General features: G+C 47.9%; 1 protein-coding gene across 6 annotated transcripts in view; it reads right to left on the bottom strand.

The window, feature by feature from the left end:
- Window positions 1-14,122, bottom strand: part of LOC147450509 (filament-like plant protein 4) — an 85,039-nt gene that overhangs the window by 9,453 nt on the left and 61,464 nt on the right. For 5 of the 6 annotated variants that reach the window (XM_086519733.1, XM_086519731.1, XM_086519730.1 and 2 more), the window contains 2 exons: window positions 461-607; window positions 21-195 (listed from right to left, as the gene is read on the bottom strand). In XM_086519733.1, the coding sequence (XP_086375859.1) occupies window positions 21-195; window positions 461-571 (286 nt within the window). In that variant the 5' untranslated portion in view covers window positions 572-607. Of the gene's footprint in view, window positions 1-20; window positions 196-455; window positions 608-14,122 lie in introns of those variants that run through there. The other variant, XM_086519735.1, reaches the window with a different exon arrangement.

Below are 14,122 nucleotides of genomic sequence, written 5' to 3'. Positions count from 1 at the left end.
TCAACTTATATATTTGTCACCTGAGACAGCCTCTTCAGCAACTTTGGCATGTTGCTTGATGAGGACATCTTTGGCTGAAGTATCAAGCAAAGCTACAGAGAGTCTCTCTTTCAACTGCTCGACTTTATCCTCTGATTGCTGCCATTGAGCAGTCCCTTCATCCGCAAAACATCCCATCTGATCTCTTGGCATTGTCTACAATCAAGAAGCAATCTCCCAATAAGAAAAAAAGCAGATTCTCACAAACAAGGCATGCAAGGAAAAATGTGGCTGTTTACATCCACAACACACAAAAAGAACCACCAAAGCATTCATGAATCATGAATCCAAATTATAAAGAATTAAAGTAACAAGGAAGGCAGGCAAGGAAAATGCACATAAGTCACCGATACATTACAACCACGAACATGTTGAGGAAAAGAGTCCACAGCCAACCAGCTTGAGCTTCACAACACCTTACTTGTTCATCCAGAAGCCTTGTTGTATGTGCTGGTGATGCCTCTGCAGAATCAACCAGGCCTAGAATCTTCTCTGAAGATTTCTTCCGCCAAGGCCAACTTCTTCTGTCCATGCTTTAATGTTGACAAAGCAAAGAGAAGCACGATTCCTGTGGACCAAGGGAAGTTTACTTTACAGAAAAGTAATGTTAATGAGAGGCTAAGGGAAGTTTACTTTACAGAAAGTAGAATGCAAATGGCTATTGCTGAGTTTCAAAGGACAAAGCCTATCATCCCAAAAGTGCTTACAGCTCAGACATTGTGCTTCGGATTTTGTCGTAATCCACACTGTAAGCTCTTTTAACAAAAATAAGGTTTGATTTGTGTAATTCTCATCTACTAACCTGCTTTCACCATTTTTAGAGATGCTTGACCTGCTTTGCCATGTAGGAGGTTCATCTTAACCAAGAAGGAAATGCACACAGAAAGGACAGCACCTTTGTAGTTCACAATCATCAATAACGCAAGCAATCAAATTAAACCTTCAAACCTGTACCATGTTGCAATGGAAGCTCCCACACACAGCATGGTGAATAAAACGAGTCATTACAGTGTTGTACTTCACCATGCATTGGGCACCAAAAGATTAGAGCTCCTTCCACAGCCCTCGTGCACTCCGCCACACCACCACGCCCATGCTTTGTATACTTACCATGCATATCCACAGCCAGTTTATGGTTGATACCATTCGTTGTATCTCATGACATGCAGATGATGAATTTTCACACAGAGAGAGAGAGAGGGGGGGGGGGGGGGGGGGGGGGGGGGGGGGGGGGGGATGTATCTGTAGACATCTTGAGGATTTTCCCGGTGATGCTTTTTTAGATGAGTGCGAGGCTAACACTAGGGAGAGGGAGACTCTCATCAAGATCCCATATGCTAATATCACGGCCATACCTCGTGTGTCCTCCTCTGACAAACGCATAGGTGTGTCCAAAGCAATCCACAAGTCACGGTCCCCTCTAGAGTAAGAAACCGCCAAGCAAGGACTCGAAAGAATGGATCTCCCAAGAATTGTATGCTTGTAGATGATCATATCAGGTGCAGTGGAAGGGTTTAAGGATTTTAGCTCAGATCTAGGACTTCACACAAACACAAGGTTACTTTACTTCACTTGAAGAGAAACTAACTGAACACAATGAAAGAGAGAAAATGCAGACAACACTGCATGTCACGTCCCAACCACCCTCAAGGGTCCCTTTGCCTTGTTGCCAAAGCAAGTACTCACTTTGATTACTTGCACAATGCTGAAATGTTGAATGCTATGCTTGATTCTGGGCGGATCTTGATGCTGATGCAAAACGCTATGGCTGATCTGATGCAAAAACACTGGGCTGAATCTGATGCTGAGGCTGGCGATGCTGGGTTGTTGGTCATGGAAACGCTGGGTGTTTAGGTGTTGTGGGCATTGGATGCCTCTGAAAGTAGTGGGTTATGATATCCTAAAAACTGAAGGCCAAGTGACTCTTTTATAGGTATTTTTGCCATTTGCCCTACCTACTTTTGATAAATGCCATGTCAAAATCACTTGTTAATAAATGACTTAAGTTATTGTTCATATGCCTATATGCTTAAGTGGTTGCACTGTGCAAGTGAGGGTATGCAACTATGCACGCCCTTCTAGAGACTCACAAAATTGCCAGGCTAGATCCTAAGCTATACTAGACTAAGACAGATGTTGACATGTAGCAATGCTTGTCCATGTGGCTCAAGTGCAATACGTATGTGACAAATCAAGCCAAAGTCGAAGCTATTGTATGCCACAACAGTCACCAATGAACCACACAAGCAACCGTTGTATGGTGCCCTGTCAAGCATAGAAACAAGGGAACGGAGAACAAGTCCCTAGGGCCGGGGAACATAGGGACTGGGACGGCAGGGGATGGCTCTTTGCCGGCTAGTCGCAAGGTTGGCCGTCCGAAACGACGTTCCGGTTTTTTGGGGGAGGAGGGGGGGGGGAGGGCCAACGGCTTGTTTTTTTATTAAAATCCAATGGTAGAAAATGGCCTAATTTTGGAGAGCTTTGGGGCCCTTTTACCCCTTGTTTATGGGCTTTTTTTTAATTTAAGAAGCTCTTGAGTGTTACTTATCATTGTGCTTTAGTTCAAGCCTGACTTTCAAGCTCACTTGGGCCTTGGTGACAAGCTCTAAAGCTCCCTCTACTCTCTCTCAAGCTCCCTCTAGAGTCTAGAGTCTATCTACTCTAGTCTCTCGAGTCTCGACTCTCTATTAATGTCACGTGACACATCCAACCCTATGTGTCCATGGACAAGCTACAGCACGACAAGGATTCAGTCTGTCCAGTCAGTCTAGATTAGAAGTGATCTGGCACTTTTGTGAGTCTATTCGTACACCGCGCATGCCGAGTCACTTAGTATAGATGCATATCCTCTGGTTGCACACAGCATGATCATAAGCATTCCCATCAGAATCCTTCAGGGGAATTTTCCAGTGCATTTAGCCTATTTTACCTATTTTTGACATTTTTCACTTATTATTTTTAAGTGACTTTTGTTGAAAAGTAGGTAGGGCAAATTGAGTAAGTTTGTATATAAGCAAACCTAGACTAGCACTAATTGGCAGAAGAGGCAGCAGGAGCACCATTGCTCAACAGGCAACTTCTCAACAGAACCCCAAAACCTAGCGCTTTTGCTCCACAGCAACCACCTAGCGTTTTTGCTTTTGCAGATCCGTGGCGACAGAAGACTCAACAAGAGACCTAGCGTTTTGCAGTTGTAGGCCATCTGGTGACAACAGAGCCATTTTCAGCCCTAGCATTTTTGCATCTGCATCATCACCCAACGTTTTGTAGATTCACTGCAACGGAACATCAAGAAACCTCAGCGTTTTCAGTTTTCAGCCCTTAGAGTTTTCAGATTTCAGCCCGTCTCGTCGTCGTCCTCATCGTCGTCGACATTGTCGGCAAGTCCAAGCATTGTAGAGATTTGTGCAATCATAAGTAGACCACTCTCGCCATAGAGAGTGGGGCCTTCGGAGGAGGGTTTTACAACGTCTCTGGTGTCGTATTCTCTTCTCTATCTCTCAGTCTCATGCACTTGCCTTCACAGTGTCCATTGCACTCTTTCACTAAAGGAACAGAAGGCTCCCCCTTCCGTAAGTAAAAGGAACCCTTGAGGACAATTCGGAGCACTCATCTTGAGCAAAGTTCAAACATTCATTCCGCTGCACCTTACAATTAATAATTAAGCCTCTCTCTCTCTCTCTCTCTCTCTCTCTCTCTCTCTCTCTCTCTCTCTCTCTCTCAAGCTCCCTCTATCTCCTCTCTATCAAGCGGCAACCCTCTCTCTCTCGAGCCGCTCTCTAACTCTCATGAGGCAAGCACTTCCGGCGTTTGATGTGCCATTGTGGACTCACCCCCTCCCTAGTTAGGTGTCAAGTGCGACAGACGAGAATAAGGATTTTCTCGGATCTAGTATTCCGCACACAAACACAAGGGACACTTTACTTGAAAGAACTGAACTGAACTGAATAAAAGAGAGAGTGTAGCGCGGATAATGTGTCGTGCTCTCTACAGTGTGGGTGCCCCTCAGTGCAATGTGCGTGAAAATCTCACTCAAACAAATGAAAACTCTCTCAAACAGAATGAAACACAGAAACAACGGATAACAACACAGAAACAATGGATAACAACAGAGACACAACAGTGGACTAGAACATGTGGACTCGACTAGCTCAAAGAACCATGTACAGACTCTGGCGTGGCAGCACACTCAACTCCAACCCAGGACTCACAGGTACAAATGGGGTGTCGAGGCTCAGATGTGCAGGGATGGTGAAGCAGTGCTCTGTGTAAGACTCGCTACCTCCCCCACGATGGACCAAAGGTGAAGAAGAAGACGATGATCACCAACCGCTACTACTCATATGTACCACCGTAAAGAACCACCAACGGCTCATAAATGTCAGCCATGTGGTGACCTGGCCACGAGGTCCACTAGACCACCGTCGGTCGTAGGTAGGTACCCTACCACGTGTCACTCCCAAACCAAGGTCCGTCCAGTGTGAACCAGTCCCAGTGTAACCCACTGTCCAACTGTATGTCCTGTGAAGTGACTGTAGCCCTGCTACAGAGAGACACGAGAGAGAGAGAGAGAGAGAGAGAGAGAGAGAGAGAGAGAGAGAGAGAGACAGAGAGAGAGAGAGAGAGAGAGAGAGAGAGAAAAGGTCCCAATCCTCAAGGGCCCCCTTGCTCTATTGCCAGAGCAAGTACTTTCTTTATTCTTGCACAAATGCTACTACAATGATTGGATGTTGAGATGTTGATGCTGTGGTACTTGATGACGACGAGGTGTCGTCGTCAAGATAGGGATCTGCGATGACAATGACGAAGGTGTCGTCGTCAAGATAGGGATCTACGATGACGATGACGATGTCGATGATGACGATGTCGATGATGACGATGGTGTGGACGACGACGGCGTCAAGGCTGAAAACTGAAAACGCTAGATACTCTGCTATGGATCTGCTACTGTGGCGGTACTGCAAGGCTGATCTGCAACCGCCGAGTCGTGCAAAGGCTAAGAATGCAAAACACTGGCTAATCTAGGCTGGAATTGCAAAACGTTGGCTAATCCGGGCTGGAATTGCAAAACACTGGCTGTCTTGGCTGAAAACTGAAAACGCCAGGCTGATCTATCGCTGGGAGTTGCGGACCGGCGAAGCTAAGGGCTGAAAACTGAAATGCTGGTGGCTGATGGCTGAAAACGCTGGGCTGAACTGTTGAGAAAACGCTGGGCTGATCTTGAGAAAACGCTGGGACCTGTGGGTGCCTGCCTACTCTGCTGCGGGTGCGGGCCCTTCTGTGTCCTGCTTCTTCTGCTTTTCCTAAGTGCCCAATGGGTTTCATTTATAGGAATTATAAGTTGGGTAGGGCAAGCTTCCCAACAAACTTACAAAAAGAATTCCAAAAGTCATTTTCAGTAAAAATGACTTATAAGAGGTGGTTCACGCGGTAAAATGCCTGCATGATGAAATGTGACTTTTGGAATTCTTTTTGTAAGTTTGTTGGGAAGCTTGCCCTACCCAACATATAATTCCTACAAATGAAACCCATTGGGCACTCAGTAGAAGCAGAAGAAGCACGACACAATAGGGTAGGCAATTGCATCAGAGCAGGTAGGCACCCACAGGTCCTAGCGTTTTCAGCATCAGCAGTTCAGCGTTTTCAGCCACCAGCGTTTTAGTTTTCAGCCCTTACCTTCGCCGGACCGCAACTCCCCGTTGCAGTTCCTCGCCGCATTGACCAACCAGCAATAGATCAGCCTGGCATTTTCAGTTTTCAGCCAAGACAGCCAGCATTTTGCAATTCCAGCCCAGATCAGCCAGGGTTTTGCATTCTCAGCCTTTGCACGACTCGACGGTTGCAGATCAACCCCGCAGTTTCGCCACAGTAGCAGATCCATAGCATAGCATCTAGCGTTTTCAGTTTTCAGCCTTGACGCCGTCGTCGTCGACACCATCGTCGTCATCAACATCGTAGATCCCTATCTTGACGTCGACACCTTCGTCATCCTTATCGCAGATCCCTATCTTGACGACGACACCTTTGTCGCCACCGTCGTCGTCGACATAGTCGTCATCAAGTACCACAGCATCAATACCCATTAGCATCAGCATCCAGTCATTGTAGTAGCATTTGTGCAAGAATAAAGAAAGTACTTGCTCTGGCAACAGAGCAAGGGGGCCCTTGAGGGTTGGGACCTGACATCCCTGTGTCGTCTCTTTTCTCTCTCTCTCTCTCTCTTGTGTCTCTCTTTTTTTCAGTTCAGTTCTTTCAAGTGAAGTGAAGTGTCCCTTGTGTTTGTGTGCGGAATACTAGATTCGAGCAAATCCTTATTCTCTTCCACTGCACCTGACATTGGTATTAAAGCTCTATGTGCGTTGCACCTGACATTGGTATCAGAGCTTTGTACATGCTTCGATTTCGCGAACTCAAGGAAGAACCAAAGAACCCCGAGAACCCCTCTCTCAGGTTTTTTTCCTGAAGAATCTTTGAGTCCCGACCACGGACATACCAAATCCCATCTTCATTGCCATGCCTTTGAAGGAAGATCGACATCAGATACACGACAACCTAGATCTTGACTACCAAGATCTCCTAGCTTTGTATGCGGATATAGAAGGAGTTGAAGACAAGATCCTAACCTCTTCTGCATTCGCATTCGCATGTAGTGTGCACCCATTTCCCTCATCATTGAACCTTTGGAAAGGACTCCGGAACCAAACCTCAGTATCAGAACCGGTTATGTTTTCACCACAGTCAGTGTTCGAGGAACAGCTCTTGCTACAGCAGGCAAAGTCAACACTATCTGGTATAGAGCCCACGCTGATATTCGGAAATAGTAGTAAGACTAGACAGTGACCCTTACACGGTGTCTGCATCACCAACAGTACCCACAACACTGGCAGTACCATCAGTCCCTGGTTTCAGAGGACTCTGCATTGGTTTGTGCATCCACAGCATCAGAAGCATTCATCAGTCAGCATCAGAAGTACACATAGAAGTTCGACAACTGCGCCTCGCTTTTAACAGGGGGGGATGTCACGTACGCACTTCACTCATCCAGCTCAAGGAGTATCGAATCAGACCGTCAAAGTTGTGATGAGATCACACATGGCTTTTCTTTCCTACCTACAAGCCTCGACGTCTGCCTTGCGCTCCCGTTTACAAGCCTCGGCTTCGGCCGCCAATCGACGTTCCTCTCGCTCTGCCGCTTCCACACGCTCTTGTCGACGTGCCTCCTCCGCGTGCACACGCTCTTGTCGGCATGCTTCCTCTTGCCGCATCATCATCTCCATCATCATCCGCATCATGGAATCCATGGGAGTTGGTGGCAAGGATGGAGGAATAGGGGGAGGACTCATGAGAGGATCCGAAGGGGGAACTTCCTTGCCTTCTGAATTGATAAAGGTCTCCATGCCGCTACGAGCCGTGACCATGCAAGGGTTTCTGTAATCACTTCCGATGAGGGATCGACGGAAACACAGAGATATCTGCAATACACACACTTGGCAACTGTCGCATGCACATCTAACCCTATGTGCATGTGGACAAGCTACTTCATGACAAGGGTTCAGTCAACCTAGCTTAGGACGTGTTCTGGCACTTTTGTGAGTCTGTTCGCAGATCGTGCATGTCCAGACACTTAGAGTAGATGCATATCCTCTGGTTGCACACACATGATCATCATATTACCATCAGAACCCATCAGGAGCATTTTTACAATGCACAGACCTATTTTCCCTATTTTAGCCATTTTTTACTTATTATTAATAAGTGACTTTGTTGGGAAACTGGGTAGGGCAAATTTGCTAAGGATATATATAAGAAAGCTAGTGCTAGCACTTTCTTGCAAAAGAGGCAGCAGAGACCACAAGTCTGACAATGCACCTTCTCAACAAGACCCCCCCCCCCCCCCCCCCCCCCGTAGGTAACCTAGCGTTTTCAGCCACCAAGGACCAGCGTTTTTCTCAAGTGCAGATCAGCCCCAACGTTTTGCAACTTGCGGATCAGCCTGGCGACAGCAAAATCCATAGCGTTTTTGCAGCAGATGTCCCAGCAGTCCTAGCATTTTTGGAGTTGCAGATCAACCCTAGCATTTGCAGTTCCTTGACGACAGATCCCAGATTTGCATCAGCGTTTGCAGTTTTCAGCAGTTAGCCTCCGTACCGCAGCCCCAAAACCTCGCAGATCCCACCTTTCCGCAGCAGATTCTCACTGCACGGTTAGATCAGCCAGCGTTTGCAGATTCAGCCCGCTATTCGTAGATTTCAGTCCGTGCGGGGAGAATCTGTTGTGGGAAGGTGAGATCTACGAGGTTTGGGGGCTACAATACGGAGCTAATTGCTGAAAACTGAAAACGTTGATGCAAATCTGGGATCTGTCGTCAAGGAACTGCAAACGCTAGGGCTGATCTGCAACTCCAAAAACGCTAGGGCTGATGGGACATCTGCGCAAAAACGCTATGGATTCTGTTGTCGCCACGCTGATCTACAAGTTGCATTTTTTCCCACCCGGAAGTTTTTCCGACCCTCTCCCTTCCCCATCTACGCCAAGGATTGCACCAAATCCTATGGAGGCTTTGGTCAAGACGATGATGGACATGATGTTACAACAAGAAGCGCAACGCGCTGCCTTGGAGCGCGAGTGCGAAGAAGAAAAGCAATCTTGGATCGCGAGCGCGAAGAAAGAAAAGCAGAAAGAAAGGCCGACTTGGAGCGTGAGCGCGAGCAAGCACGCTTGGCGATTGAAGACAAAAGGGTAGCCTTGGAGCGTGAGCGTGAGCGTGAGCGTGCGCGCTCGGCGGCCAAAGAAAGAAAGGCAGCTATTGAGCTTGAGCGTGAGCAAGCACGCGAAGCCCAACGAGTAGCGGTCGAAGACAAACGAGCGGCCTTGGAGTTAGAGCGTGAAGCGCAGAGAGACCAGCACATGCAAGAGTTAGTCCTACAGGTACTCACCTTGAATAAGATGGATGCTACTATTAATCATTCTTGGTTGCATCAATTTAATGCACTTTGAGACGACTAAGAAGATAGGAAATAGCAAGGTTTTAACGGCAGCCATGTACCTTGCCGGTGATGTCATTAATTGGTACCACGCATGGCAAGAGGCACAGTTGGCCGCGCACCTAGAGGCAGCCGACAAAGACGGGCCCCTTTCCTTCAATTGGGCCGACTTCCAAGACAAGCTCAAGGCGCGGTTTATGTCATCACAGTACCTAGCACGGTTGAAAGACGATTGGCGCAGTCTCAAGCAAAATGGTATGCCAGTTATGTCTTTCTCTAATCCTGTTTTGCAACTCGGTACCCAATTACGCAAATCGGATGATGAGCGCAAGGAGGCATTCCTTTATGGATTGGACGAGTATATCAAGTTTGATGTCGAGGTACTCGATGTGGTAGCGATTGCTCTCGCGCAGGAGATGAAGCACAATAAAGTCGAAGGACAACAAGACTTCTCAAGGTACCACTCAAACTTCTCATAACGGTAAGAATGGTAAGGATGGTAACTCTTCTAACCAATCTTCCTCTAGTCTCTCAGAAAAGAACTCTCCAAATGAACCTAAGGGTAAAGCAAACACAATTGCTAAACCTAAGCTAACTCCATATCAAAAGGTAGAACAAGGAATTTTAGGAGGATACATCACGTCGGAAGAACAAAGTAAGGAAGGTCGATGTTACCATTGTCACATCAAGGGTCACATAAAAAGAACATGTCCTAAGCTTGACTCTTATGAATCTAAAGAACCCATAGAACCCACATCCTCTGTCAATGCAATAAATGAGAACACGAGTGTGACCCAAGTTTCTCATGATCCTCCCATTGATGACTCTCATTAAGTGTTATGGTCATGTTAAGGGTCAGCATTTTGTCATATTGTTTGACCCAAGCAATATGCATGATGTGATTAGTGACTCTCTTGTTGAAAGAGCCCGCTTGGAAGTTAGCAAGACATCTCCTTTCGAAGTGTCGGGCTTTGCTTCCGGTATGGACTCTCTCATCATGCAAGAGTGTCTTGATGTTTTGTTCACTGTTCAACAACCGTCCTTCCGCAGAAAATTTGTAGTCTCTCCTCTTTCAGGATGTGATATGCTTTTTGGCATTCGATGGTTTCGTGAGCATAACCCTCTCATTGATTGGACGGAAAATACGTGCACCTTCAATGCCAAGAATGACTCTCCCATTGTCATTCGTGGGGAGCAAGTTGTTCATTCTTCATCTCTCATTTCTAATGTGAAGGCAAAGATTGAAAAGCATCAGGCGAAGGAGACTCTGTCAGTCTTGTCTTCTCCAAAGCACGACGCACATGATTTGCATAATAAAGATGTGATTATTCACAAACATGATGATTTGCATGATAAAGATGTGATTATTCACAAACATGATGATTTGCATGATAAAGACGTGATTGTTCACAAGGATGATGGTTTAGTTGATACTTTGTCTAGTGAAGCTAACCTCATCGCAGATTCAATCAATCACGAAGAACGGATCTTGACTCTCGAATCAAGGTCCCAAGAACCCCCCATAGGAAGTATTATGTGTGCGCATGATTAGTCACCACACATTGTTCGAGTGTTTCATTCGTGATGGTTTCTTGTATTTTAGTCACTGTCCTTACGTGATCCCTTTTCATAGGCAAGCCATATTGTACGATGAACACGATTAACTCATGAATGAGCATGGATGTATGCGGATTATTCATGAAATGATGACATGTTTGCATTTAGGGAATTCACATTCCATGTCTCTTCCTTGGCATGACACAGTATACGGAAGAGCACAAGAAGGATTGAGCATCAAGCATCAGCATTTCCATTGTGATTTGCCACAGTTGATAGATTTAGATCAGAAAGACAAGTTTCGATTCCATTGTTTGCACGTGTTTGATGAACGGTTTGGCACTCCGTCTATATGTTCACCTACATTGCATGCAGAGTCTTTAAAGAAGACTATAATTTTTCCAATCACTTTACATGGAATGGGTATGTTTATGTTTTTGTGTTGGAAGTGGTTTCAGGAATTTTCATCCTCGGAGATTCTTGAAGAAGGTAGACGCATGACTATAGACGAAGTTGAAGCATTGAAGGAGCCATGGATGACTTTGTGTCGCTTTTGGCGCGGCCCAAAGAAGCAAACCGTGCAGACCTTTATGAAGTTCAAATATCGCACGACCCACACATCAGAGTGGGCCGACGAATAGTCCTTCCCAGGATTCATCCAGGTACCAGTACCTCACTTTAAAAAGAAGGGGATGTCACTATACATCTAACCCTATGTGTATGTGGACAAGCTACTTCATGAAAAGGGTTCAATCAGCCTAGTTTAGGAAGTGTTCTCGCACTTCTGTGAGTCTGTTCACAGACCGTGCATGTCCAGACACTTAGAGTAGATGCATATCCTCTGGTTGCACACAGCATGATCATCAGATTACCATCAGAACCCATCAGGAGCATTTTTACAGTGCACAGACATATCTTCCCTATTTTAGCCATTTTTCACTTATTATTAATAAGTGACTTTGTTGGGAAACTGGGTAGGGCAAATTGGCTAAGGATATATATAAGAAAGCTAGCGCTAGCACTTTCTGGCAGAAGAGGCAGCAGAGACCACAAGTGTGACAGTGCACCTTCTCAGCAAGACCCCCTAACAGGCAACCTAGCGTTTTCAGCCACCAAGGACCAGAGTTTTTCTCAAGTACAGATCAGCCCCAGCGATTTGCAACTTGCAGATCAGCTTGGCGACAGCAGAATCCATAGCGTTTTTGCAGCAAATGTCCATCAGCCCTAGCGTTTTTGGAGTTGCAGATCAGCCCTAACGTTTGCAGTTCCTTGACGATAGATCCCAAATTTGCATCAACGTTTTCAGTTTTCAGCAATTAGCCTCCGTACCGCAGCCCCCAAACCTCGCAGATCTCACCTTCCCGCAATAGATTCTCGCCGCAATGTTAGATCAGCCAACGTTTGCAGATTCAGCCCGCTATTCGCTGATTTCAGCGTCTGCGTCGTCGTCGCATTGTCGGCACCGCCGTCGTCAACGACATAGAGTCAAAATTCAACAGATACAAGATTTTCCGATTTCGGTTGGGAAGAAGATAAAGCAAGAACGTCGAACAGTTTGCTGCCACTGCCTTCACCCCTTCCCCTACGCACGCTCCCTCAGCCCCTCTCCCTCGCCATCCCCCCCCCGCCCCCCTTGCTACCTTCGCGCTGCCCTGCCCTTCACTCCACGCTGCCTGCCAGCACGCATCCAGCCCAACCCGCCGCCTCTGCCTGCCTCAACCAGCCCCAGCCCGCGTTTAGCCCGCCTCAGCCCTTAGCCTGCCCGCCCGTAGCTCTCCCGCCTTCAGCAGAACTCTGCGCCTCAGCCCCCCCCCCCCGTTCGCAGGAGTCTGTCCCCACGGCCTTCTGGGAGCTTTGCGTCTTTTTCGCCTTCCTCGACTCAACAACAGACAGAGAATGGCGGCTTCTGCTCCACCTCAGAGGGACTCCACTAAAGCCCCCTCGCCCGACACCGCGGAGCCGACCCTTCGACTTGCTCTTTCGCCAGAAGAGCAAGCAAGCTTGATGGCCGAAGTGGAGCGCTTGCAAGCCACTTCGGTTATCTGTAAGATCATTGGTTCGGGATTTACTACAGGCATGTCTTCTCTCCGATGTGGACAAGATCACCGATGTCCAAATCCTCGGGAGAGGGTACTACCAGGTCGAGTTCGAGTCTGCAGATATGACGACCAAGGTGATCTCGATGAGCCCACTCGGCATCAGAGCAGCTCGAGCTTACTTCCGACGCTGGCATCACGGTTTTGACCCTACTATAGACGTGCTCGAGGAGGAGGCAAACTTACCGATTTCGGTCTGTTTCCTTGGCATGAGGCGAGAGTATCATCCCCTCCTACCAAGGAATGGTTCCATGTTCGAGAAAGTTCTAGAGCCTCCACACACGGTAGCTTCAGTTGTGGCCAAGGCCGCAGGTCTACCTACTATGCGGGTTCTCGTTCGTGACACGCACTCCCTCCCAAGGTAGTACTGCTGCCTAGGGTAAGTGGGGGATGGATTAGACAGAGTGTGGAGTATTCGGGTCTCCCGAACCAGTGTTTCATATGCAGGCAGATGGGCCATATGGCACAGGCCTGTCCTCGCAGGAGACCTCGACCCACAGCGCATGCGCAGCCTCCCAAGGCTGAGCATGCCAAGCAGCCAGGTACACAGGATGCACAGGCTGGTACTTCGACAAAGACCACTGACCAGCCAGTTGATGGTTGACAGCAGGTGCCCGACCGCAGCCAAGGGAGAGCTCACCCCACTGCTCCTCCTAGTGGCCGACCTTTTGCAGCTCAGCAGCACTCGGTTCCCCGACTGGGAACCGTTTTGACCCCCTTCAGCAGGACCTTCCTGAGGAGGCCCCGTCCACTTCTGTTCCTCCACCACTGCCTCCTCCTCCCTCAGCCGCTATCGCCCCCCCCCCCCCCCCACCTTCGCCCCCCGCCCCTCCCTATCCCCAATGGGGCCCACAGCCTCGTCTTCTGACCCTTCCGCCACTCCTCCTCAGACTCAGGGTACTGGACACACTTCTGCAGCGATGCGTTCTCTTGGTAGTGCTTTCGCTACAAGCCGTGTGGCTCGAGAGGGATAGCCTCACCTGAGGCCGCCTTTTTTGGTGCTCACTTCTCCCTTTGCAGCTGTCCCCACATATCTGACCAGCTTCGACATTCGCAGATGTTGGGACTTCTTCGACTACAACTTCACTCAGTTTCTTGGTGATTCCTCTCCCGACTTGGAGGAGGCCAGCTTTCAAGTCCACGTCCTCTTTCTTGCAGCTAGAGGCAGTGAGGCCCTAGACACAGCGATGGGTTTCTCCTTTCCGTTGTGTGGTAGGCATATCACAGAGTGGACCCAACACACAGTCCTGGATTGGCTCCAGACCCAAGCTACTAAGTTCTCACACCACACAGGGGACTTAGCAGTGACATATCTAGTGCAGACACTTTGGCCTCTTGCCAAGTTCAGCATGACACCTCTAGATGCAACGGGTTGCAGGCACATTGTGGTGTATTTGTTTGCTGACACTCAGTGCCCTCCGTGTTATGTTTTTGTACATGAGGATT

Source organism: Adiantum capillus-veneris, chromosome 9, assembly GCF_014529385.1.
Source record: "Adiantum capillus-veneris isolate H3 chromosome 9, ASM1452938v2, whole genome shotgun sequence".
Taxonomy (NCBI): Eukaryota; Viridiplantae; Streptophyta; class Polypodiopsida; order Polypodiales; family Pteridaceae; genus Adiantum; species Adiantum capillus-veneris.
Note: the sequence above shows the minus strand (reverse complement) of the source record. Positions and strands in the feature narration are given on the sequence as shown.